This window comes from Pseudorca crassidens, chromosome 7 (assembly GCF_039906515.1).
Source record: "Pseudorca crassidens isolate mPseCra1 chromosome 7, mPseCra1.hap1, whole genome shotgun sequence".
Taxonomy (NCBI): Eukaryota; Metazoa; Chordata; class Mammalia; order Artiodactyla; family Delphinidae; genus Pseudorca; species Pseudorca crassidens.
In genome coordinates this window covers 64,546,713-64,573,526 of record NC_090302.1, presented here as the reverse complement: position 1 = coordinate 64,573,526, position 26,814 = coordinate 64,546,713, and the positions used below count along the sequence as shown (strand labels likewise).

At 40.5% G+C, this 26,814-nt stretch overlaps 1 protein-coding gene across 2 annotated transcripts in view; it reads left to right on the top strand.

The window, feature by feature from the left end:
- Positions 1–26,814, top strand: part of TTC39B (tetratricopeptide repeat domain 39B) — a 148,640-nt gene that overhangs the window by 32,816 nt on the left and 89,010 nt on the right. The window contains exon 2 of one of the 2 annotated variants that reach the window (XM_067744416.1): positions 4,551–4,585. The exons of the other annotated variant lie outside the window; for it this stretch is intronic. Within the exon in view, the coding sequence (XP_067600517.1) occupies positions 4,551–4,585 (35 nt within the window). The remainder of the gene's footprint in view (positions 1–4,550; positions 4,586–26,814) is intronic. 2 annotated transcript variants of the gene reach the window in all.

Genomic DNA, 26,814 nt, shown 5'->3' with positions numbered 1-26,814 from the left:
GGGAGGGTGGGAGGGAGACGCAAGAGGGAGGGGATATTGGGATGTATGTATATGTATAGCTGATTCACTTTGTTATACAGAAGAAACCAACACAACATTGTAAAGCAATTAAACTCCAATAAAGATGTTTTAAAAGTATAATTTCCAAAAATTAGAAATATGACTTTCATAAAGATATAAAGTGAACGTGTAGAAATTTTATTTAGCCTATCAACGAGGAAAACAGTGAGGTGGTAAACTGATTCTCCGGGTATTTGTGGAACTGGGTATTTATAGGCTTAAAACAAAAACAGTGTTAGATTAAGATTGCTAGGCTACAGGTAAAACTGGATAGTGTCCTACAGGGCTATAAAACTAATCATTGAGGTTTTCTCACCATTCCGAAATCTGCAAGCTAACATGTCATCTCACAGTATCTGGTTTCTAATCTCATAGTAAATAGAAAAGTCTCAAACACAAGGAAGTTCTCCTAGAGAATTCAGGAATCCTTGGGAGGATTTGTGTAACAACATGCAGTATGACCTGCAGAGATATGCCGCCACCTCCTCACCCACCCACTCTCCACTTCTTCCCAACTGCCTTAGCTCCAAGTTTTGGATGTGTTTTATTAACATTGAAAAAAAGACTTTGGCGTTAAAGAAATCTGAGGGTGAATCTCACTTCCTTCACTTGCCAGCTGTGTAATATTGGGCAGGCAGTTATCTGCGACTGGATTTGCGCGCTGCCAGTTGGGAGGAGCTTTTGTAAAGTGCCTGACACATGATAGGCACTCGTTAAGTCTTAGTTCTTCTCTTTACCTTTCCTTTTTCTTAAGTGAAAAAAGTTTACCCTTTGTCTGGCCTTCAGAGACAGAGTTTTCTTCCCCTTGATAAGTGGAATATTTATAAATGGAATGGAATATTTATAAATGGAGTATTTCCTGCCTTATAAATAAACAAAGGATGTCACGGTTATCAGTGATTGCAGCCCTCCAACAGTGAGCGGGTGAGCGCTGAGGAAACTCAGGGCTGCAAAGAATACCTGCCATCTAGCAGCCATCAGAATGAAGCCACTCCCTGCGGTGAGCCCTGAGGAAACTCAGGATGTGAAAATACAGGATACTGGCCACAGATATCTGAGGTGCACATCAAAGGAATGATTTCAGCGAGCCCAGACTCTTGCATTTTCCCATACATACAAAAGCGCTAAATTCTTTAACTTGAGATATCTGGTTTTCTTTAATTAACAATAATCTTTTGCCATTCCAGACTACCTGCCCTTTGTTGCAAAACTCCTATATATCATGGCTCCTCCCCTCGCCTCCTTGGAGCAGTTTCTCAGTTATCTGAAATGCTGTCTCCTGGGCTGCAGTCCTCATTTTGCCCCAAATCAAACTTAACTCACCACTCTTACGTTGTGCATTTTTTTAAGTCAATACCCTCCCTCCCTCCCTCCCTTCCTTCCTTCCTTCCTTTCCGTCTCCCCCTCTCTCCCTCCCTCCCTCCCTCCCTCCCTTCCTTCCTTCCTCTCTCACTCTCTCTTTCTCATCTCTAGTTTATTAGAATAATATCCTAGAACTCTGGTGGATTTTTTCCATTACTAAGAGAGGCATTCTCTTAAATTTTTATTATTCATCTAAGTGGAAAAAAATAGATTTTTAAATTAAAAATTTAAAGATTAAAAATTAAAAGATTCTTTTTTAATTAAAAAATTCCACCAGCTTTATTGAGATGTAGTTAACCTATAACATTGTGTGAGTTTCAGGTGTATAACTTGGCGATTTGATATATGCATATATTGTGAAATGATTACCATAGTAAGGTTAGTTAACACATCCATCACCTCACATAGTTATAATTTTTTTTGTGTGTGATGAGAACTTTGAAGATCTACTCTCTTAACTACTTTCAAATATGTAATGTAGTATTGTTAACTCTGGTTACCACGTTGTACAGAATGCTTTATTTAGAGAACCCTCTGCATATGACAAAATGGAGAGATGTTCCTCAAGTGAAGATGATTTCTTACTGGATATAACTTAGTGTTTCTTGTTTTGAGGTGGGGATGGGGGTATTACTTGTTTAAGTGTAAATATCATCCTTGTCTCCTTTTAAAAGGAGAACTGGCTTTCCGAGTTATCCTTTCTGAAGCCCACTCAGTATCTCAGTGTCTGCTGCGAGCTGCTCTGGGTTGAGGTTTGTGAGGAAGGGGTTGGATGCACGGAAGCTCCGAGGAGCATGCTCTCTGCATTTCCCCTTCCTGGTACAGGTCAGCCCAGGTGGGGTTAAGGGATGGCAGAGGGGCCATGAGCTGGTGTCTGGCACAGGTAACAGGTCATCACTACCAGATCTGTATTCCTGGAGAGTATTCGTCTCTCCCCTTCTCCACAACCCCTCACATGTGGGACACTGAGCTGTGATTCAAAATGACAAAGTCTTCTGATATTGTTCCAATCACTAGTTTCTGGAGAGTGAGGAGTAAGAAAGAATTGCCCTTGACTCTGCCTCCCTCACAGAGTATGGTATTAATATAGATCAATAGGTCAGGGATCCCACATTCTAAACTCACTTCTGCCACTACTTATAATGTTGTTTCTTCTTTTTCGTATTTACACATTTTTTTTCCCTTTCCTGCCTAAATGCAGAATCAGTATGTTGTATACATTGTTCAGTATTAATGGTCACACGAGGGAAAAGCTCTGTAACCCTCTTTCCTCATTTCTGTGTCCTATCTGTAAATGAGGTGATGTGATCAGTGCTTTGATGGTCCAAGCTCAGTTCATTCATTCATTAGGCAACATGTAGCTGTTGAGCAACAGCTCTGTGCCAAGCCCTGGCGGTTTCTCTGTAAACATGATAAATGAGAACCTGCCCTAATGGAGATAGATTGTAACCAAGGAAACAAATAAGATGATTAGAGACTATGATAAGTATTATGAATGAAAGAAATCAGATGATGGGAAACTATAAGTAAGCTGCTATTAGTAATTTTAATTAGCGTTATCAGAGGTGGTCTCTTTGAGGAGGTGGCTTTCTGAACTGCAAATGGAAGGATGAGAATGAGTCAGTCATAGGAAGAGTTGAGTGAAGAACATTCTAGGAAAGAGAGACAATGCAGAGAGGTGTGGGATGAATTTGACTTGTGCACGGACCAGAAAGACAGACCTTTGGCTGAAGTGGAGTGAGTCTGGTGGGTGGAGAGGTGGACAGAGGCTGGCAGGGTCATTTAGGGCTTTGTAGATCATGGGAAAGAATTTGGGTTTATTCTAAGTGCAATGGAAAGCTTTTAAAGAGGTCTAAAGCAGTGGAATGGTATGAGCTTATTAAAGGAAGGGAAAGGAAAGAATAACTGCGGCTGTTGTGTGAAGAACTGAATGGCAGATGTCAGGCTTGGGAGTAGGGAGACCAGTGAGGTCCTGGTGCTTGGCTGTGGAGAAGGTGGTAGGGATGTGAGAGAAGGAGGCCTTGAAGGTTTGACTAGGTTATGGTGGGTCCCAAATCCCTGGATGAGGAGCTTGGATTTGATTTTTGCAGCTGTGAGGGAGCTTCGTGTGTGAGTGTGAGTTTGTGAGTGAGTGAGTGTATGTGTGTTTGTGTATGACTGTGAGTTTAGGGGTGAGACTGAGTGTATGAGCCAGTGTGTATGAGCGTGGGGTGCATGTCTGGATTTGTGAGCAGATGTGAGTGTGTGTGTTATGTGTGTGTGTGTCTGTGTGTGTGTTTGGGTTTTTCTCCTGTTGCAGATTTTGAACAGGCCAGTGGCATGAAGGAAAGGGCTGCCCTGTATGCTACAGATAAAGGCTGCTGACAGGGAGACTTGCTGGGCGGGTAGTGGAGTTAGACGTGACACGAAGGCCCAGACGTGCTAACGTGGCCAGCCATGGAGAAAGAGACGACTGAATCGGGCAGGTCCTGTTCTTTGTTTTATTCTGCTCTGGGTTGGATGAGACTGAGGAGTGAAGACCCCACTGAAGGAGTCACATTCTCTTCAGATTCGCCCAGTCTGATTGCTGGCTGAGTAGCTTACTCGTCTTATTAGTGACAAAACCAACCCTAAATTAAACCTCACTTAAATTCATGTGTTGGTTTCTCTGAAAGGAATGCCATTAGTAAGAGTTAAGTGGAATGGTTCTACTGCAGCCCACCCAAACTGTCCCCACTCTGCCTTGAGAGGTGCGCGCGCACACACACACACATGCACGCAGGGAGTACACACACACACGGGGAGTACACACACACACACATATGGGGAGCACACACACACGGGGAGTACACACACACGGGGAGTACACACACACACATATGGGGAGTACACACACATGGAGAGTACACACGGAGTACACACACACATGGGGAGAATACACACACACACACGGGGAGTACACACACACGGAGTACACACACACATGGGGAGTATACACACACACACGGGGAGTACACAATACGGGGAGTACACACACACATGGGGAGTACACACACACACACACACACACACACACACACACACTCTCTCTTTTATATTTAAATTTCTTGATTCTTGAGAAACTCATTGTGTTTTTTGTTCCCCCCCAGGATATCTTTGAAGATGCCTTGGAAACCCTCTCTGTGTAAGTAGTAACATAATAAAAAAGTATGTAGTAGAGAAAAATTGACGGTTTTCTTATAAGAAATGTAAATATTTCTTCTCATTTTTTTGAATTTTTTGAGTGTAGTGGCTATTGTTGGAAAAATTCACTTCTTCATAATTTAACAGTTAGGATGTGATTAAGCTTAAGAAAGGATCTGTCTAAAGTTACTATCAAATATATTTTTGAGTCTTATTTCTTGTAACCTTAATTAAACTAAAATGAAAGAAAAAATGTTTTCCAACAAATTAAATTTTATTTGTTTATAGCTAACCCTTTTACATCTTGCCCATATTTATTTACATGGTTAGCCTCATATTGTAGATTTTTGCTTTTGGTTTGCCCTTAGTTTTATTATAAGTGTTTCCTATAAGCCTACATAATTTTTGTAATGATTTTAAATGACATCATATGAGATCAAATGGAACATCGCAATTTACTTATTCATTTCTCCTTTGTTAGACATTTAGTTTTTCACTGGTTTAAAAACTTAAAACTAAGTAGTGAACATTTTGATGTGTATAGCTTTATCATATTTTTGAATATCTCCAAAAGGTTAAATTCACCCATGTAGAATTATTGGATTAAAAGGGATGAATATTTTTATTCTTAATGTGATATTTCTCAAGTTGCCGTTCTGTGTTAGTTAGCTCAGGCTGCCATAATAAAATACCATAGACTGGGTGGCTTTAGCAACAGAGATTTATTTTCTCACAGTTCTGGAGTCAGAGATCAGGGTGCCAGTGTGGTCAGGTTCTGGTGAGAGCTCTCTTCCTGATTTACAGATGGTCACCTTCTCGTTGTGTCTTCACATGGCAGAGGGAGAGAGAGCGAGAGAGCAAGCTTTCTGGGGTCTCCTCCTATAAGGGCATTAGTCATGAGGGCCCCCCTCTCAGGACCTGATCTAAACCTGATTATCTCCCAAAGTCCTTGTCTCCAAATACCATCACACTGGGGATCAGGGCTTCAACATGTGAAATTTGGGGGGACGCTATTCAGTCCACAGCACTTTCAAACGAGTTTCACCAGTTTGCACGGCTGTGAACTGCTTATAAGTGAAGTGGTTTAAAATGTAGCATTATCATCCCTAGGTATTATTTGAAACCATTTTGCTGCTTAAATGATACCTAATTGTTTTGTCTTAAAATTTTTTTCTGGGAGTTCCCTAGTGGCCTAGTGGTTAGGATTCTAGGCTTTCATTGACGTGGCCTGGGTTCAATCCCTGGTCAGGGAAATGAGATCCTACAAGCCATGTGGTGCACACAACCCCCCAATTTTTTTTCTTATAATCATTGTTTAGTCCATTGCATTTCCTTTTGTATGAATCCTAGTCTTCTTTTGCCTATTTAACTTTTTTCTCAATGTTTTTTTTACATACTTATGAACTTTAAAATTTATATACACCTTCATACTTTGTCCTATCTGCTACAGATACTTTCCCTTAATTGCTCTTTTTATGTTAGAGTTGCAAATTTTTATATTGTCCAAAAGTTTTAGTGTTTATGTCATTGAATGTGTATGTGAATAAAAAACTTAATTGTGATTAGGATTTTAAAAAATAACCTTTCTACTGTGCAATAGTTTCAGATTTACAGAATTATTATGAAGATAGTATGGAGTGTCCTGTATATCCCACACTTGTTTTCCCTATAATTAATTTCTTACATTAGAATGATACATTTGTCACAATTAATAATCTAATACAGATACATTGTTATAACTAAAGTCCATACTTGATTCAGATTTCTTTAGTTTTTATGGAGTATCCTTTTTCTGTTCCAGGGTCCCATTCAGGACACCACAGTACAATCATTCATTCTGTCTTCTTAGGCTATGCTTGACTGTGACGGTTTCTCAGAGTTTCCTTGGTTTTGAGTACTGGTCATTTGTTTTGTGGAATGTCCCTCAGCTGGGATTTGTCTGGGTTTTTTTCCTCATAATTAGACTGAGGTCATGTGTTTTTGGGAGGAAGATCACAGACCTAAAGTATCATTCTCATCACATTATATCAAAGATACATGTTATCGGGCTTCCCTGGTGGCGCAGTGGTTGAGAGTCCGCCTGCCGATGCCGGGGACGCGGGTTCGTGCCCCGGTCTGGGAAGATCTCACATGCTGCGGAGCGGCTGGGCCCGTGAGCCATGGCCGCTGAGCCTGCGCGTCCAGAGCCTGTGCTCCGCAACGGGAGAGGCCACAACGGTGACAGGCCCGTGTACTGCAAAGATACATGTTATCAACCTGGTTTACTCCTGTTGATGCTAAACTTCATCACTTGGCTTGAGATAGGGTTTGTCAGATCTTGCCACTGTAAAGTTTTACTCTTTTCCCCCCCTTCCCTTTTCATACTGTACTCTTTGAAAGATAATCTACTTGTGTAATTTAAAAAGTGACTTTTAAGGTGAGTTCATTATTTGCCATCCAGAAATCTTACTCAGCTCTGCTGTGGCTTCTCCGCCCTGAGCGTTGGCAGGAATTGAGCTTGGGCGGCCTGGTAGACTGAAATCTAGGAGGTAGAAAAGGATCTGACTGTGGGGCGGGTGACTGGAATTCACCAGTGGAAGCGCTGCTGTTCCCAGTGAGAAGCTAGAATACTCGACACACACCAGAGAGGGGTTCAGGTCTTGGAGATGAAGACAGGTCAGACTGATGTAATTGACATGACCGATGGGTGGCACACATTAAAACTTGTGTTTCTTTGAGCTTTCAGTGGCTGCATTAGACTGGCAGTGGCTTTACCTTTGGGTCTGAAAGGCATTGTCAGCAATTTCTAACACCTATTAGTTTTTATTTTATTTATTTTTTTTACAGCAGGTTCTTATTAGTTATCTATTTTATACATATTAGTGTATATATGTCAATCCCAATCGACACCTATTAGTTTAAAAAAAAATCAAATTATAGGGAAACAAAAACCTTCTGAACTTGACTTGCGATTTCTGGTTTTCCAAGTAAGGAGCTTGAAGTTGCCACTTTGTCCTAATAACAAGTAAAGAGGTAAACAGACTTGGAAATTCTACAACTCATTTTGCATCCATAAGAAAGGAGAGGTACACAGAAAATCACTGCTCCCAAGCCTGGAGGGACAGAAGGGCAAATACAGGGAGTCATGATGTACAGAGTTGAAGCCAGGGCAGGGGTGGGAAAATGTCACCTATGATCGACGAATTGCTGGGGGTTCAGTGTGAATAACTCTGGGAGTTGAGAACCATAAGGAGACCCACTCATATGGAGCCCCTCCACCCCCAATGTGAAATTTGCCTCCAGAAGCTGTACCAGATTTATACAGTAAATGGAGGAGAAAAATCCCTTTGGGCTTCCAGTAGGGTGAGAAGAAAAAGAACCATTCTGAAATACATCAGAGTTTACTGTTCTTAACAAGGCCTGCCCTCAGGGGAGAGTAGTTAACCAGAACTTAACTGACCCTGGGGAGCTCTAGCCCACTCTGGCCATCCTGTCCCATCTAAGAGAGAAGAAAAACTGAGAAATACTTGAGAAGTTCCCAGTCCAGAGGCACAGGCTCCCTAAAAGACTGAGACCTCATCACAGGTCGATAGAATGCTTCCCCTCCCCCACGCCTCACCACCACATGGCCACAGGCCTATTTATAACAGTTCCTTTTATCATGTATATCATGTTTAACTATCAAGAAAGATTACAAGGCAGACCAGTAGGCAAAAAACACAGGTTGAAGAGACGGAGTAAGCGTCAGAACCAGACGTGGCAGGGATGTGGGAATTTAAAAGAACTATGGTTAATATGCAATGGGCTCTATGGAAGAAGTAGAGGGACTGTAGGAATAGATGGGTAATGTAAGCAGAAAGATGGAAACCATAAGAAAGAACCAAAAAGAAATGCTAGAGATCAAAACACTCTAACAGAAATGAAAAATGCCTTTGATGGACTTATTAGACTGGACATGGCTGAGGAAAGACTCTCTGAGCTAGAGGCTGTAGAAATAGAATCCTGAATAGAGTGGAATAGAATCCTCAAAAACTGAAAAGCAAAGAGAACAAAGAGTGAATAAAACAGAACAGAATATCCAAGGACTGTGGGGCAACTACAGCAGGTGTAACATATGCATAATCGGAACATCAGAAGGAGAAGAAAGAAAAGAACAGAAGAAATATTTGAAACAATAATGTCTGAGAATTTCCACAATTAATGTTAGACACCAAACCACAGATCCAGGAAGCTCAGAGAACACCAAATAGGATGATTGTCAAAAAATGACCTCTAGGGCTTCCCTGGTGGCGCAGTGGTTGAGAGTCCGCTTGCTGATGCGGCGGACACGGGTTCGTGCCCCGGTCCGGGAAGATCCCACATGCCGCGGAGCGGCTGGGCCCGTGAGCCATGGCCACTGAGCCTGCGCATTCGGAGCCTGTGCTCCGCAACGGGAGAGGCCACAACAGTGAGAGGCCCGCGTACCGCAAAAAAAAAAAAAAAAAGAAAAAGAAAATGACCTCTAGGTACGTTATTTGTAAACTACAGAGAATCAAAGATAAAGAAAAAATCTTGAAAGAAAAAATACACCTTACCTATAGAGGAGCAAAGATAAGTATTACATCCAGCTTCTCCTCAGAAACCAGGCAAGCAGAAGAAAGTAGAGTGAAATGTTTGTATTGAGAGAATAAAACCATCAACTTAGAATTCTGTACTCTCTGAAATTATCTTCAAAAGTAAAGGAGAAATAAAGACTTTCTCAGGTGAACGAAAACTGAAGCAATTTGTTGCCCATAGATCTGCCTTGTAAGAAATATTAAAAGAAATTCTATAGAGAGAGGAAAAATAAATATGGGTCAGAACCTGAGATCTACTTAAGGAAAAGAAGAACATCAAAGAAGGAATAAGTCAAAGTAAAATAAAACATTCTTTCATATTCTTAATTGATCTAATAGATAACAGTTTGTTGAAAATGATACCAACAGTGTATTTGGTTATATATGCTTATGTTTATATCTTATGTATATATACATGCTTATGTATGTTTACATATAAGTGAGATGAATGACAACAATGATACAGGGGTGGGAGGGAGGAATTAGGATTATTTTGTTATTATAAGGTACTCATACTACCTGTGAAATGGTATAGTGTACTTTAATGTAGACTTGGATTAGTTGTAAATCTGTACTGCAAACTCTAGGGCAACCACAAAAAAAAGTAAAAAAAGAAGTAAAGCTGATGTGCTAAGAAAGGAGAGAAAATGGAGCATATAAAATGCTCAATTAAAACAACATAAGGCAGAAAAAGGGTAGAAGACAAGAATAGGAACAAAGAACAAGGGCAACAAATAAAAAACAGTAATGAATATGGTAGATATTAATCCAACTATATCAATAATCACTTTGAATGTCAGTGGTGTAAATTTACCAATTAAAAGACATTGTCAGAGTAGATCAAAAAACATGGTCCAACTATATGTTGTCTACAAGAAACCCACTTTAAATAAAAGACACATGTAGAGGGCTTCCCTGGTGGCGCAGTGGTTGAGAGTCCGCCTGCCGATGCAGGGGACTCGGGTTCGTGCCCTGGTCCGGGAGGATCCCACATGCCGCGGAGCGGCTGGGCCCGTGGGCCATGGCTGCTGAGCCTGCGCGTCCGGAGCCTGTGCTCTGCGGCGGGAGAGGCCACAACGGTGAGAGGCCCGCGTACCGCAAAAAAAAAAAAAAAAAAAAAAAAAAAAAAAAAAAAAAAAGACACATGTAGAGTAAAAGTAAATGGACGGAGAAAAATATACCATGCTAACACTAATCAGAAGAAAGCAGGAATAGCTATACTAATTTTGGACAGAGCAGACTTCAAAGTAAGGAAAGTTATCAGGGATAAAGAAAGGCATTACATAATTGACAGAGGGGCCAGTTCTCCAAGAAAACATAACAGTTCTTAATGTGTAGGTACCTAACAACAGAGCATCAAACTACGAGAGGCACAAACTATATACAAGGAGAAATAGATGATTTTGTTATCATAGTTGGTGACTTCGACTGCCTTCTCTCAGAAATAGATCCAGCCAGGAGAAAATCAGTAAGGTCATAGCTGAACTAAAAAAAAAGAAAATCCTGAACTTAACCCAACTGAAGTTAATTTAGATCCCTATCTCATGCCAACGCTAAAATTGCTAGCCCAGTAGTCCAACGCCATTTGCTAAGTCTGTGAGTAAAAGAAAATTTATGTTTGATGCCTACTTTATCAAATAATAGACTCATTAAAATAATAATGCTGTGTTTCTGGGCTTTCTGTTTTGTTCCTTTGACCTTTATGTCTGTGTTTGCACAAAAACTGCTCTATTTATCTGCTTTAGATGTTTCGATATTAGTATGGCTGGTTCTCAGAAGAATAGCATCCAAAAGTGACCCATGTGATCGAGATGTTTTTGATTCATGACTATCAGAAACCCATTGTGAACTCTTAAAATGTGGAATTCTTGGAGGCTTTGTATGTCTTAGCTTCTTTTTTTTTTTTCTTTTTTTTTTGCATTACGCGGGCCTCTCACTGTTGTGGCCTCTCCCGTTGTGGAGCACAGGCTCCAGACGCACAGGCTCAGCGGCCATGGCTCACGGGCCCAGCCGCTCCACGGCATGTGGGATCTTCCCGGACCGGGGCACGAACCCGTGTCCCCTGCATCAGCAGGCGGACTCTCAACCACTGCGCCACCAGGGAAGCCCTGTCTTAGCTTCTTTTATCCTATTGTCAACCATATTACAGTTTTCTTCTCATCTTGAAAACAATAGTTTTTTAATGCTATCTCACTTTCTTGTTATCTAACATTTTCTTTTCCATTCATTGCCTCTTTCAGCCTGTCTTCAGCTGCATTTATCTGCTGTTGCCAGCATTTTTTTTACTTCCAAATTTAACTTCCCTGTCCTGCTCAGTTTACCAAACCCAAAGGTTTACCCATTCTAGAACTTGCCTTGTTCTTTTAGTTTTCTGATGTGCATTATTTCTTGTGACACCTAAGACTGTTTTCTTAAACAGTTTTGTGTTTCCTTTTCAATGTTGCCAAAATGTCCCTGGTACTTGCTTCTCTCACCTTAGTTGTAGCAACACATAATAGTAATGCTTTACCTAACTGAGAACCTTACCTCTTTGAGATAGAGCCCAAAGCTGGAAAGGGTAGCCAAAGTGGGTATTAGAGCCCATGCTCTAAAAATCTTGCCCTTTACTTGTAGTAGAGGATTCCATCCAGAGTCTATTTACAATGAATGTAAGTAGACTTATGCTTTTTGGCATAATTTTGCCAGAGTTCTAAGAGGTATGCTGAGAGGATGGTTTTATTTATTTATTTTTATTTTTAAATTTTTTATATCTTTATTGGAGTATAATTGCTTTACAATGTTGTGTTAGTTTCTGCTGTACAACAAAGTGAATTAGCTATACGCATACATATATCCCCATATCCCCTCCCTCTTGAGCCTCCCTCCCACCCTCCCTATCCCATCCCTCTAGGTAGTCACAAAGCACTGAGCTGATCTCTCTGTGCTATGCAGCAGCTTCCCACTAGCCATCCATTTTACATTTGGTAGAGTATATATGTCAATGCTACTCTCTCACTTCGTCCCAGCTTCCCCTTCCCGAGGAGGTGGTTTTAGAAGCCAGTTTGTTGATAGTAGCAAAAAATGGCAGGGAAAGAAGAAAGTAAATATGACATACAGTCATAGAACTCCAAAGCACAGCAGTATGGTTTTACCTAGCTTAGGTGCACACAACAAGATGTACCTTTCTGGTGAGTCAAGCCCTTGGACTTGACAGGTGAACTTGAGCACCAGTCTCAGTTGCCATTTACTGCCTGGGAGATCTGGGACAGTTTCTTTCTTTTTCTTTCTTAAAAAAAATTGTTTTTGGCTGCTTTTGGGTCTTCATTGCTGTGCGCGGGCTTTCTCTAGTTGCAGCGAGCAGGGGCTACTCTTTGTTGCGGTGCGCGGGCTTCTTGTTGCAGTGGCTTCTCTTGTTGTAGAGCACGGGCTCTAGGCATGCGGGCTTCAGTAGTTGCAGCATGCAGGCTCAGTAGTTGCGGCACGTGGGGTTCAGTAGTTGCAGCGCGCAGGATCAGTAGTTGTGGTTTGTGGGCTCTAGAGCACAGGCTCAGTAGTTGTGGCACACGGGCTTAGTTGCTCCACGTCATGTTGGATCTTCCCAGACCAGGTATCGAACCCGTGTCCCCTGCATTGGCAGGAGGATTGTTTTTTTTTAAATTAAAAAAAAAATTATTTTAAATTTTTTTAAACATCTTTATTGGAGTATAATTGCTGTACAGTGTTGTGTTAGTTTCTGCTGTATAACAAAGTGAATCAGCTATATGCATACGTATATCCCCATATCCCTTCCCTCTTGCGTCTCCCTCCCACCCTCCTCATCCCACCTCTCTAGGTGGTCGAAAAGCACCGAGCTGATCTCCCTGTGCTATGCAGCTGCTTCCCACTAGCTATCTGTTTTACATTTGGTAGTGCATATATGTCCATGCCACTCTCGCAATTTGTCCCAGCTTACCCTTCCCCCTCCCCGTGTCCTCAAGTCCATTCTCTACGTCTGCATCTTTATTCCTGTCCGGCAGGAGGCTTGTTAACCACTGTGCCAGGGAAGTCCCTCTGGGACAGTTTCTAAGTCTCAGTTTCTTCATCCTCTCACAGATTTATTGGGAAGATAAAATGAAATTTAATTTAAATGTGATAATGGGTATAAACACGTAGTAGGTGCCCAGTAAATATCGGTAGTATACTACTCCCCCACCTTGGATGCTGTTAATCTCCACTGAGAAAGGCATGTTCATATTGCTGTCTCTGAGACATTGGAAAAAGTTTAAATTATATCTAGTATATTCTATTTAAGAGGGTAGAGACTTGTGTCACATATGTTAAGAAAATTCCAAAATGACTAAAAATGTTTTCAAACAGCATTTGAAAGTTAGTAGGATGTGCTTCATTCACAGGGAAAGCTCTCTTGGATGTTTCTCTTTATTCCATAACATAGAGTGTGATGTTACTGTACTATGTCTCCTGTATTACTGACCCTTTCTGAAATTAAAAATATTACTGAAGTAATCTGTTATTCAAGATTTTTCTTTTAAAATATTATGTATGTTTTCTCTCTGATTACAAGTATATGTTAATTGTAAAAAAAAATTCTTCAGTTGTTTTTTATGTGAACTTTTATTTTGTCCTAATTTCAGGGTTTGCCAAAATTTCTCTCATTCCCTCTTATTAAATTTACGATGCCACGACATTCCTCTTGTGATACATTAGCTGCTGAAATCAGTAGAGTTCTTTTTCCATATGCTGATTGAACCGCATATTTTGGTTTTATGTGCAGGTAGCAACGCTTCCACCTCTCTGTAGCAGGATGTGGTCCTCTTGCCAACCTGGTGATTAATTTCTTCCTGTGAATACTTTCTCCTGAATTTCTAATGAAAAGATGCAAGTGAACAGATGAGGGAGACCTTAAAGTATTTCCACAAAAGAAAATTATCTCCTACTCTCCTTTTCTGCTTAATGAATTCACCACCACAGATGTAGGTTTTCCTAGTTCTGGATCTTTGTGGTAACAATTGTGTTATTTTAAGTGATTAACTATTTGGGGAAGTTGCTAGATTTACAAGCTGGTAGATCGTACTGGAGGGAAAATTAGAGATTTTTTTTTTTATAAAACAGTTAGTGGGACATTGAACATGTCCTTTCTAAAAATTAAAAAATTGTTTATGAAGTTTCTGACTTGTTTAGCATAGGAGGTAATCTCTCAGGGAGGAACCGTACATTAGACCCATCTCATGGCCTATAGAAATTTGCTAGAAGATTAGCTCTGCCTTAGTCTCTGGCTCCCTGATTTAACAATTCCATACTGGTATGTGCTTCTTGGTGCTCTGATGACTGGGTATCCTTCTTGCCCACTGTTTGTACACAACTACCATATCTGAAAATGTAGTGGTGGGTGTGAAGTCTGTTCATGAATTAAGTGATATGACATGTGAAGAATAAATAAAATATTCCAGGGTTTCCAAAGAGCTGTTTCTGGTTGGGAGATTGGAGTGGCTGGCATTGGTTTTGGGTTTTGAGAGATACCAGGGTTACTTGGGACACCTGTGGACACAAGAGATTTCGGGTCACCATGGATTCCTGGCTTCCATTTAGTGAGGAGAGTAGACTCACTGCTTGGAATCAAGTGAATTGGTAGTGTTTTCAATTAACCTCTTTCTCATCAAAACCACAGTGGGCCATGGCACAAAAATCTAATTAACTGGGGGGCCTGGTCGGGTACTACTTAATCAAGATTTTCTTTTTATGATAGTTTAGAGAAGTCAGAGGAGACATCAAATTTATGTGCAAAGACTGTTAGAGCAGATTCAGGTTTACTATGTTTTCACCAGTGATCTCTTAATATTCCATAGTACCTCATTAAAATTTTGAATTTATCCTTATATAGAAATTCATAGGTGTTTAATCAAGTCCCGAGGCAATGGGATGTGTGTGTTCACGTACAGGAACTACAGTGAATTTGTTCTTACGTCTAGAAGTTGAAAGAGGCAGACGTTTTTAGTCAGGTGATAAGAAGCTTACAGTAGAATTAAAAATATTTTGTAGTGTAGCTTTTCTCATGGATTTCGTCCTTCTTCACACCTTCTCTTTTGAACTACAAACTGTAGATTAGAATGAGGTAAAGCTTTTAAGGCAACTCCCCCCCCGCCCCCCATCAGTTTAGATCAGTTAATTATGGTGTAATAATTTTGTCTGTTTTAAGGTTATCTAGGGTGATATTCGGTGAATGACAGTTGAAAAACATCCAGTTAATATTTTTCTTCATAGTAGTTAAATTATAACTAGTAACTACAGGCAGAGTTAGATTAATTTTCATATTTCTGTGATCTTTTCCTTGACCCAGCTTCTCTGTCTAGGTAATCCAAATGTTCCTCAGGTCTGGAGGGGCACCTCTCTGCCCCGACCTCAACCTGATTTTTCTTAACCAGGTTGGCATTTAATTATTTCATTGGATCTAAGATGCCGCTGACATTGTATATACCACTGAGGAAGGAGAAAAACACAATGGAGAATTTTACAGGTGACTTTGCCGAAGGGAAGGGAAAAATAAAACTGTCATGCAGGAAGACACAGTAAGGAAATGTGTGTATTTCAATCTTGGTACTAGGTAGGGAGGGGAAAAAACTTCTCTTGAGATTCTCTGCCCTGGGAACTTTAAAAAAATAGCTCTATCACATTATGAAACTATATCCCATAAAATCCCTGTTTTAAATTTACAATTCATTGGAGTTTATTATATTTACAGAATTGTACAACCATCATTACAATCTAATTTTAAAAAATTGATCACCCAAAAAAGAAACCCTGCACCCCTTTACAGTCATTCTCCTTTCCCACTCTTACTCCTAGGCAACCACTAATCTAATTTCTGCTTCTAGATTTGTCTGTATAGACATTTCATAAACATAGGATTATTCAATATATGTTCTTTTGTGTCTGGCTTTTGAGGTTTCTCCATGTTGCGGTATGTGTCAGTATTTCATTCTTTTTTAGGGCTGAATAATACTCAACTGTGTGGATATACCACATTTTGTTTATCCATTCATAAGTTGATAGACAATCAGGTTTTTTCCAGTTTTTGACTGTTGTGAATAATGCTGCTATAAACAGCTGTGCACAATTCTGTGTGTGGACGCATGTTTGTAATTCTCTGGTGTATATACCTAGGAGTGGAACTGATGGGCTGTATGGGAATCCTGTGTTTAACTTGTTAGCACTCTCAGAATTTCAATCACAAGCTACTTTGTGGTCTGAATATTAGGTACCAGTGTGGCCCAAACAGCTTCAAGCAGGTACTTTAATTTTAAGTGGATCAGCTTGGTTTTGCCTTCAGGTAACTGGCAGAAGCAAATGTGGATCCTTTCCCTAAGAATTTAACTTTGATCTAGGGCAATCAAAGTTGCTCTTGATTTTAAGATACATCTGGGTTTTGGGGATATTACATGATGAAAAATCTGTGTTACAGAGTCCATGGAATACAGTGAATGGAAATACATTTCGCTAAAAAGCCCAGAGTGAGCAGCATCCCAAGCGTCTTTTCCCTGTATTGAATTGCTTTTCTCTGTATTTTCTTTTGTACTGTTAGGTCTTCTTTAATCGTCCGCTATTGTATTGGAATCTTCCACAATAAGTAGTTCTTTATATAAGCTTATGGGGGGGGGGAGCGTATGCACATTTTAAGTTAAGGTATGTATATTCTATGAATGCTTCCTTTCACTCTAAGGAGGAGTGACAGTATTTCCTAAGCTCAAAGGAAAGCTTCTTAGTGACCCTTTGGTCCAATTGTCTCATTTGACCAAGGAGGCCCAGGGGAGGTGGAAGACTTGGTGGTGTTGGTGGCAAAATGAATGGAAAATGACTCGTAAACCCTTATGGACAGGGCCTTTGTCATTGTGGTTCCCTTTTCTGCAGGCTCAGGAGGCTCTCTGACCATCACTCAACCCCAGGTAGCAACACCCAAGTTGTGCCTGTAAGTCAGAGAAGCCCTGTTCCCAGTACTGACTTCCTTACCTCCTCCAAGAGCAGCCTTCTGGGCATGACTACTACTCTGTCCGGGACTACCTTAACAGTTGTAATGGGAAATAGGTCCAATCCTTGTCTATTTGATCACTCACTTGGACATTTCACAAATGCCTTAATTTAAAAAAAAGATAATTAATTATTTATTTTGGCTGCACTGGGTTTTAGTTGTGGCATGAAGGATCTTTGTTGCGGCATGCATGCGGGACCTAATTCCCCAACCAGGGATCGAATCCAGGCCCCTGCATTGGAGTGGAGTCTTACCCACTGGACCACCAGGGAAGTCCCCGCCCCCACATGCCTTAATTTCTGTGTTTCAAAGTGAACTTTTGGTGGCCGCCTCCCTCATTCCTCTGAAACCTTTTCCTCTCCCAGGCTTCTCCATCTTTGTAAATGTCTCCACCCACTTGCTCAAGCCAGGTGCCTGGTGGACATCTTTGATTCCTTCCCTTTTCTTTAACTTCCCTACTACCAAGTCTGATGATTTCTACCTCCAACATTTATTTCCCATCTGTTTACTTCTCTCTCTCTCCTCTCTATTACATTAGCTCGAGGTACTGTCAGGTTTTGCCTGGATTACTTTAAGAGCCCCCAATGTGTTTTCGTGCTTCCTTTGTTCTCTATTCTTCCACCCTCCAAACTGCATCCTTCTTTTTCTCCACACAACAGCTGAAGTTACCTTATTTTAAAATTTTAATATGAAAAATTTCAAACATATATAAAAAATAAAGAGGATAGTAAACTGAGCTCTTGTATACTCACCACTTACCTTCAACAGCTGTTAACTCAAGGCCGATTGTTTTTCATCTATAATCCACCCCAAGGTTATTTGGAATCATATCCTAGACAGTATACTTTATTTCTACCTCTAAATATTTCAGTATGTGCTTCCTGAAAACAAAGACATGCTCTTATGGGTAATTACCGTTCAGATAACAAGGCCAGGAAATTGCATTGAAACAGAACTATTATCTAATCTATAAGCCTTTTATGGCATCACTGTATCTGTATTTTAGTATGCATATAAAAGATAGGTCTCTTTTTAAAAACATCACAAGGCTATTGTCACACCTAAAAAAATTAACAACATTCATCAAATATCCTGTCAGTATTCAAATTTCCCAGTTGTCTCATAATTTATTAACAGCAGGTTTGTTTGATTCAGGACAGAGTGATCCTTTTAGAAATTCAGTTGGATGATGTCACTGTCTTGCTTAGAATCTGTGCATGAGTTTGCATGTCTCTGAGGATGAAGACTCCAATCTACCTCAGCCCGCAAGGCTTGAGGTCAAGGTCAGGTCCCCACATACTGCTTCCACTCACCCTCAATCTCTGCCCTCGGCCAGAAGCCTCTTCCAGGGTTTTGACTGAGCTAGACCTTTGCTGCCCTAGATTTGTGCATCTGGCTTCTCTGACCAGAGCAACTTCCTTCCATTCCTCCCAGAGCTTCTTCCTGGTCATCCTCAGCTCTCAGGTGCTATGTCCTCCCACTTTGCTTAATGACTCCACCTGAATAGGTTACTCCTTCCTCATTCCTCTATCTTGGCATCCTGTTTGTTCCTCTCATACCCTTTCTCATTTTGTAGTTATTTTTTTACTTGTTTTTTGACCGTCTGTTCCTTTGGACTCTTGAAGTTCCAGGAGGATGGGACTGTTCTCTTCTTTTTTTTTTGCGGAACGGGGGCCTCTCACTGTTGTGGCCTCTCCCGTTGCGGAGGGCAGGCTCCGGACGCGCAGGCTCAGCGGGCATGGCTCACGGGCCCAGCCGCTCCGCGGCATGTGGGATCTTCCCGCACCGGGGCACGAACCCGTGTCCCCTGCATCGGCAGGCGGACTCTGAACCACTGCGCCACCAGGGAAGCCCCGGGACTGTTTTCTTCTGCTCATCGTGGTGCACCCTGTACCCAAGCACGATGCTTGGCATATAGTAGATGCTCAATATGTATTTGTCGAATTAATAAATTTGTTGAATTAATGTACTAATCGGAAACTATAGATGAATATTCAGAGTAAACTGCAAGGATTTGCAGTGCATTAAAAAAAATCCAGCCATCATTTACTGAGAACTTAGCAAGTATAGGGCACAATGATATTGCTGTGATTGTTCAAAGAGAGAGTGAGTTAAAGGATGTTTTGGGATGTGTTTTTTTCTTCTTCTTTTTAATGATGACAGCTGGTTGTGTTAATCAACCCGTACATACATAATTAGGTAATGTCCAATTGTTTGGGCGTACTAAGCACTGTGCAGATTGTCAGTGACTCCTTTGCCTTTACTCACCTCTGGGCTGACTCACTTTCCATCTGAAGTTTATGTAAATGAGCTGTCATACTCTTAGGGGTTGTAGTGAGCTTCACTACCTTTTGTTAACTTTCTACCATTTTTTATCTGCCTTGTTTTCTGATATGTTTATCCATCCGGATAAAAATAGCAACCTGAAATGGGTAATAAAACACCACAAAAGCAGATACTTGGGAGCTTTGCCTTTTGAAATGTATCAAACTTCTCCATTGGCTATGTTTTGAAAATTAATCAGTATCTCTGGTTCTCCCTTTCTCCCCTTCTTCCTACCTTTCCCCTTTGTGTCATCATGCTTGTAGAACATTGTAGCTAGAACTCCTCAGAGAGGAAGTGATGTTTGCATTAGGTACATTATTTATAAATAATGTATAGTTCAGTATCATGTATCATACACATTTAATAGTCTGAAGACTTAGCCACTAACAAATTTAAAGGACTCTGAAATTGCTTAACAGTGAAGAGGTATTTGGAGATTTATACGTGATTTTTATTTTTCTGTAATTTCTGTGTTATTTATTTTATGTTTATTGTCCAGAGTGAAAGTATTCAAGCCAGCAAGGAGTATTTTTTTTATTACCTGTGAGCAGAATGATCTCAAAATGTGTTAAAGCTCCATGTAGCTCTGATAAAGTAGCATGTTTAAAGGTATAGGCATAGTTTTGGTCTCCCCTGTAGGCAATGCAGTTATAAGCTTTTAATTTCTATTTGTTTTATCAGCAAAGAAAGTTTTCTGTGAGGGCACCTTGACTTTGCTTTTATGCAAACTTCAAAGCGAGCAGCATAGTCTTTTCAAATCACTCTGGTTCCATGGTCACATCACCTTGTGCCTTTTGTGTCACATACCCTGCTGCTTCCCTCTTATAAGGATACTTGTGATTGCATTTAGGGCTCAAACCAAATAATCTAGGATAGTCTTCCCATTTTAAGATTATTAACTTAATTACACTTGCAAGCCTCTTTTCTCATATAAGGTAACATTCATAGGTTCCAGGGGTTGAGACTTGGATATCTTTGGGGCCATTGGTTAGCCTAACTACAGGTAAAAATAACATGCATGGTGGATACATGTACAGTTTTAATTTCCTTCTTTGTTTCCAGTTCTCTGTAAGGACTTTATTATTTTAAAATCAGGAGATATCAGAGTACATTACCTGATACTTTTATAATCAGATTAAATTGTGAGCCACATCACAGGAACAGTCCAGTTCTAATATGTGTAAGAGCCCTTAAGGCAAGACAAGAAAGTTGTCAAGTCGCTGACCATCTCTAAGCCTACTTTATTTTTTTGAGTTTCATCAAAATCAATTCAAATATTCTTTATCTAATATTAATTTTAAATTGCAGTTTCCATCTACAATGGAGTGACTTTATATGTATATTTCATTCAGTTCACTAATTTAACTTTTGTGCATTTAACCCATTTGACCGAAAACTTCACAGAACTTGACTTTCCCTTATTTAGTGTTTTTAAAAAGTCAGTAAGGTATAAAATCCAATTCTAACTTAGGAGCATCAGACTGCTCTTACGTTTTCCTTAAAACAAAAGAGGTAATTCATTTTATTCCTCATTTAACCCTCTTTGATAGTGGTGAATCCCTGGATTAGGTGAAAAATCATTAAAAGGCCCTGTGGATTTTATAAATCCAGGCTATTTGTATTTTTCTTGCTTGCTTCCCTAGGATAACCAAACAGTGATGGATTAGAATTAGGCTGCAGCAGAGATTGGGAAAAAAAAAAAATCTCCCGGCATCCCTTCCTGCAGGAGCATCAGCTTCGGCAGTGAGTGTAGCTGCCACTTTAACTGACATGTCTTAAATTCTGCCCTGGGAAGCTCTGGGATGCTGTCAGCTGCCGGGCAACTTCTTTTCTTAAGCTCAGTAATTGAGAGTCTCACCAGAGACCAAGAAATAAAACAGAAATTGAGGATTTTTTTGCCTTTTAAATTGAGGATTGTCTCTTCTTTTCATTGGCTTTTAAAAAATCTGGTAGAAGAGAGGGCATCTTCACAGTGGGGCTATATTAATTCCTTCAAAGTTACAGCTGCTCTAAACCTGTGAGTATGTCGCATTTATTTAGCTGTTCCTGGGGGTATGATTGCAGCATTCTCTTTGGATCTGTGAGGATTTAATTTAAGGAAAGCTATGCTGATTAAAAATATTGGAGTGAAATTTCACTGGAGACCTGCAGTTTTTGTTAATTGACATTGACTTCATTAAAGCCTTCATGTCAAGCCTGCCAGGGCTCCCCCTGCCCCCCATATCTTTTTTTCTTAAGTTCCTGAGAGTGAGTGCTGAAATTGGAGAAAATAGTGAATCTTGCTGAGAAGGATTCAGTCTTCCCGGGATGCTATGGCAGGTTTACTGCTGCTGCAAGGTGTGCATGGGGCTGCAGAACAATGGAAGGATGATGACGGCTCACTTTGTATTCACTGTGTTTGTCTTATGTCCTTTGTTGGCGTCGTTATGGCGTTTTGTTTTGTTAGGGTGATTAAAACCTTAAAAATTAAGTACCGTGGCATGCTGGCAGAATAGCGTCAGTAGTCATAGACTTCACCGCTGTCTGTGCTGTGTTGGGTTCAGCCAGTCTCTTTGTAGCAGATCACAGTAAATGGGAGTTACCCAAGAGTGACCTTTGCATGACCACCCTTTTCTAATTGTGCATTTGAGTCGGTGCCATTTTTTTTCTGGTGACGCAGACCCTTTAGTCTAAACATCTGTCCTTAGTCATTGTGTCCCCTTCGGAATACACTGGAGGCTAGAACTGTATCCTTGCTGAATTTTTATTGAATCAATTTTGAACCGTTTGTAAAGAGAGAGGTTAGATTTTGGTTCCCTTGATAACCCCCATATGTTCTTGATTGGTCTTTGTTACATGAAAGTCTTATTATTTTAGTGATCTGATCCAGATCATTTGGTTCCTGATCTCATTCCTTTATCTTAAAATCACATTGGCTAAAACGATTTCTAAAAGTTAAGTTCAGAGATCAGTAATCAAAATACTTTTAAATACCAACTGTTAACAGTTGTCTTTGTAGATGCAGAATATATTATGTGAGTTTTTTTGGGTGTTAGTATTTTGATTGATTTCCTGCAGCATAAAAAATAAATCAAGGATTTTAAAAAAGAAACTCTCTACCACCCAGAGATCAAACATCTGCTGTTTTTATTTTTAAACATTTTGTCATTCCTAAATGCAGCAACTTTGAATTCAATGAGGAAAGAGTCCTAAAAATAGGAAATTCTGCCTTACCTAGACTGGTAAAGAACTTATAGTCATTCATTCATTCATTAACAAACGAACGTTTACATTTGTCACAAAGCTCTTGCCAGACTTTGGGGACATGATGCTGAACGAGATATTATATCTGCCCTCGTGGAGCAGATACTATTAGCAGGTGAGGGGAACATTCAGAAACTACCTAATTATTTCATTATATGTGTTGTAATTTTTCAACTGTAGAAGTATTGGTACTTTGCAGCCAAATATTTATATTAAAGACATACAAATACTTGCATGTAATTCTGCCCCAGATCTTCTGGAGCCACAGATCCTTGGTATGCTTGACCTGGAAAGAGATTTTGAAAATAATTGAATTAGTTCAACAAGCATGTGATAGGCACTCTATTAAGTGCTGGTTTTTAGATCAGTAAATAAGAACAAGCCCTGCTTTGGAGGAGGTCACAGTCTAGTCTATTGAGAGAGGGAGGGAAATTGGTTATGTTAGTATATTCTAGTATGTTATTCAGTAAATACTGAGTGTGTGCTGTAATGTTGGGCACTGCCATAGGCACTGTGCTGGGCACTGGGGGTGGGGTGGAGAGTAAGACAGAGATACCGTGCCCTCTGGAAGCTCTTAGGGGCCGTGGCAGAGAAATGATAGGATGCCATGAGAATACACCTGAGGGTGAAGGGGCCTCAGTACCATTTACTGATCATCTGCGGTGGGCCAGCCATCAATTGGTACTCTCTGTGTGCATCAATCTTCCCTTCAATCCTATAAACTAGTTACTATCTCTGCCGTAACAAGCAAGTAAATGGAGATGCAGAGAGGTTAAGTAATTTGCTGAAGGTCACACAGGAAGTGAGTGGAGGAATTAGAACTCGATCCCAGATGTGACTTGACTTCACATCTCTGCCCCTTCCAGTGGTCCCCAAACCTGGCTGCTTATTAGAGTTATCTGAGCTCTGGAGGGAGAACTGTGTTTATTACAGGCGTCCCTGAGGACTATGGGCAGTGAGATTTAGGGGCCATTCTTAGACTACCCCCTCAATTTACAGATTGGGAAGAGCGAAGATAGAGATCATACAGTAGTTAAAATGGGGCCAGCAGCTAGATTTCCTAGTCACCATTCACTCCATTGCAGTATCTGGAAAGATATAGACTAAGAAATCAAAACCAGAATCAAGAGCAAACAACAGACCCAAACCAACCAACCAAATTAACAAAACAAAACAAAATAAAACAAAAACAAGATAGTAGCAATAAGAACCTGAACCTGTAAAGTGTTTGTCTGGTCTTGGCTCTGAAGAACCACCCCTGGTAGCCCAGACAGCCCCGATTCAGGGGTCTCCCTGTGCTGCCAGATGGTTACTACTTGAGAGTGAACTAGGTAGGACTTTTTTTTTTTTTTTTTAAAGAAAACAGAGCAGATATCTTGGGTTATTAATATTCATTCAGGCACTTCAGTTTATTCAAGAAACTGTTACTGGGATGTAATGGGATAAACTCTGTAGTATGGAGAAGGTCAGGGTTCTGTGGGAGCAAAGATGAGGGATGACCAACCTACACCTGGGTGATGGCAGGAGTTCAGAGAGATGCTGACCTTGTAGGGCTTTCTGGAGGAGGGGATGTCTGAATTGAGGCTGATATTGCTAGATACTAGTGGCAATCAGGTGTAGCAGCAGAGTTTATTAGGGCAAAGACCCTGAGATATGAGAGACCATTGTAAAAGAGGAAAACTTTCTCCTCTGTTCTCTTAGGTTCATGCTTGGGGCCCTGCAAATTAAATGGATAAAAGACAGATTAGCAAGGGAAGAGAAAAACAAGTTTAATTGCATATGCACATATGAAAGTTCACAAAGAAATGTGCCTCAAGGAGGTGGTTAAAATTGGGGGCTTATTTACCATCTAAACAAAGAATGATGAAGTGTGGAGAAGAAGCTAAATAAAAGAGTTTGGGGGGCTTCTGGATGAGGGTAAGTTATGGGAAGATGATTAGAAAATGTATGTTAGAGAAGAATTGTTTAGTAAGTTTTTTATGCAGCTAAGAGTCCTCTCAGGTGATAAGAGTTATCTTTGGACTAGTTTTCTTCCTGGTGTGGGAGAGGGAGACATCATTACAAAAGGAAATTGATACCCTGATTTTAGATAGAAAGGAAGAGAGCAGAGAGCTAATTGCCTTCACCTCAAAATAATCTTTACGTGAAAATGATATATTTTGGGGTGACATACTCTGATCCCCTTCACTATGGTCTCTTCAGGGTTTGCCAAGAAGCTTGAGAGGCCTGCAGTTCTAGTGAGGATAGTCTGGTTAGAGAAAGACAGGTACCAAGGGTACCTTGCCAAGAAACTGTGGCAAGGGCCATGATGAGCCACTGAAGTGTCACTAAAGTATGAGTGGTGAAGTCGTCTCGCTCCTGACTCTTAAGACTCTGGCCAGTTATTTATAATTTAGGGCTTAAATAGGCTTTGATGGCTTAGGTAGAGAATTTAACATATTTGTGTGCATATACATATGAATGTACATAGAGATATATGCATGTGTGTGTATATATATATATATATACACACACACACACAACGCCTGCATAGAGATATATATTGGTATAGATATATATCAATCGTTGTTTTTATGGAAAATACGTTTTGATTTCCAACCCAGTACATCATAAACAAATTTATAAGATTATAACCCACTTGTGACTTTGTATGGTTTTTAATCTCCCATTTTTTGCATCAAATCTCTCATTTGATTAGCAGAAGTCTCTGAGGCCTGTCATGAGATAAGGGATTGTGAGGCTCTGTGTGGTTTCCTGAACAAAGCAGTGAGGGAGGTTTAGCAGCTTTTTGCTGTGTCATCGTTTTCATATCTTAGTGGAGAAGAAATGGATTAGATCCTTTTTAAAATGTCTTCTGTGTCAGGTCCGGTACCCACAGAAAGTCTGTCTTTGTATCTTAAATAACAACCGTGTTAATTGATCTCCCCTTTTACAGAGAAGGAAAACAAGGTGGGAAAATGTTAAATCAGTTGCCCAAAGTAATTCAGAGTGCTGACTGTGACTCCATGGTGCTAAAAGTTGGCCAATCTGTACTCCTACAGGCTGTTGTATTGTGTCTCTTAGCCATGGGTTGATTGGGGGAATGTAGGCAGCCCCCTCCCCTTTTTTTTTTTTTTGCGGTATGCGGGCCTCTCACTGTTGTGGCCTCTCCCGTTGCGGAGCACAGGCTCCGGATGCGCAGGCTCAGCGGCCATGGCTCACGGGCCCAGCCGCTCCGCGGCATGTGGGATCTTCCCAGACCGGGGCACGAACCTGTGACCCCTGCATCGGCAGGCGGACTCTCAACTACTGCACCACCAGGGAAGCCCGGCAGGCAGATTCTTAACCACTGTGCTACCAGGGAATACCTGGTGTGGAAAGTCTTTAGTGACCATTCAAGTGGTATGAATGGATTTCTTTGGTGATCGTTTTAGATTAGTGGGTTATAGAATATCTTATTTCAGGTCATTACAGGTGACTATATTTTAGAAACCAGGGAAGTGTGGGACCCAGACTTGACTTTCTCTTGTGGTTTGGGGCTGTAGTCATTATCTTCTTAGCTTACTGGGTGGGTCAGAATTTGAGCCTTGCCATGAGCTAGCAAACTGGGCCTTAATATACAGCATTATGTGCCATCACCCATCTTTAATATTAGCTATTTTTAAAGGCAATATCATCCCTGTATAACAAAAGCATTTTATGTGCCCACTTGGTACCACAGGCTGAATATGAATATATACAGTACACCACTATGAAAACAGCCACACATTGAAGAGCTAAAGAAAATTAAACTTTGGTGCTTAATTACCTGAGTATTTGTATGTTTCCCCTTGTGTTTTGCTTGTCTCCTCTAATAGATGTTTGTGGGGGAAGCCGTAATATTTACTGATAGCTGCTTGCTTGTGAATGAGGACTCCATGATATTCATGGATACTTTCCGTGATCTACATAAGTGACATAAAATGCCAAGTATTGATATTGTGTTTGGCACAAGGGTGCTGACAGATATACAATAAATACAAATGTCATTCATTCAACCAAAACTTTATTGAGCTTCTCTGGGCTAAGAGAGTCCCTGTCCTTAAAAAGCTTGTAAGCTACTCACAGCAA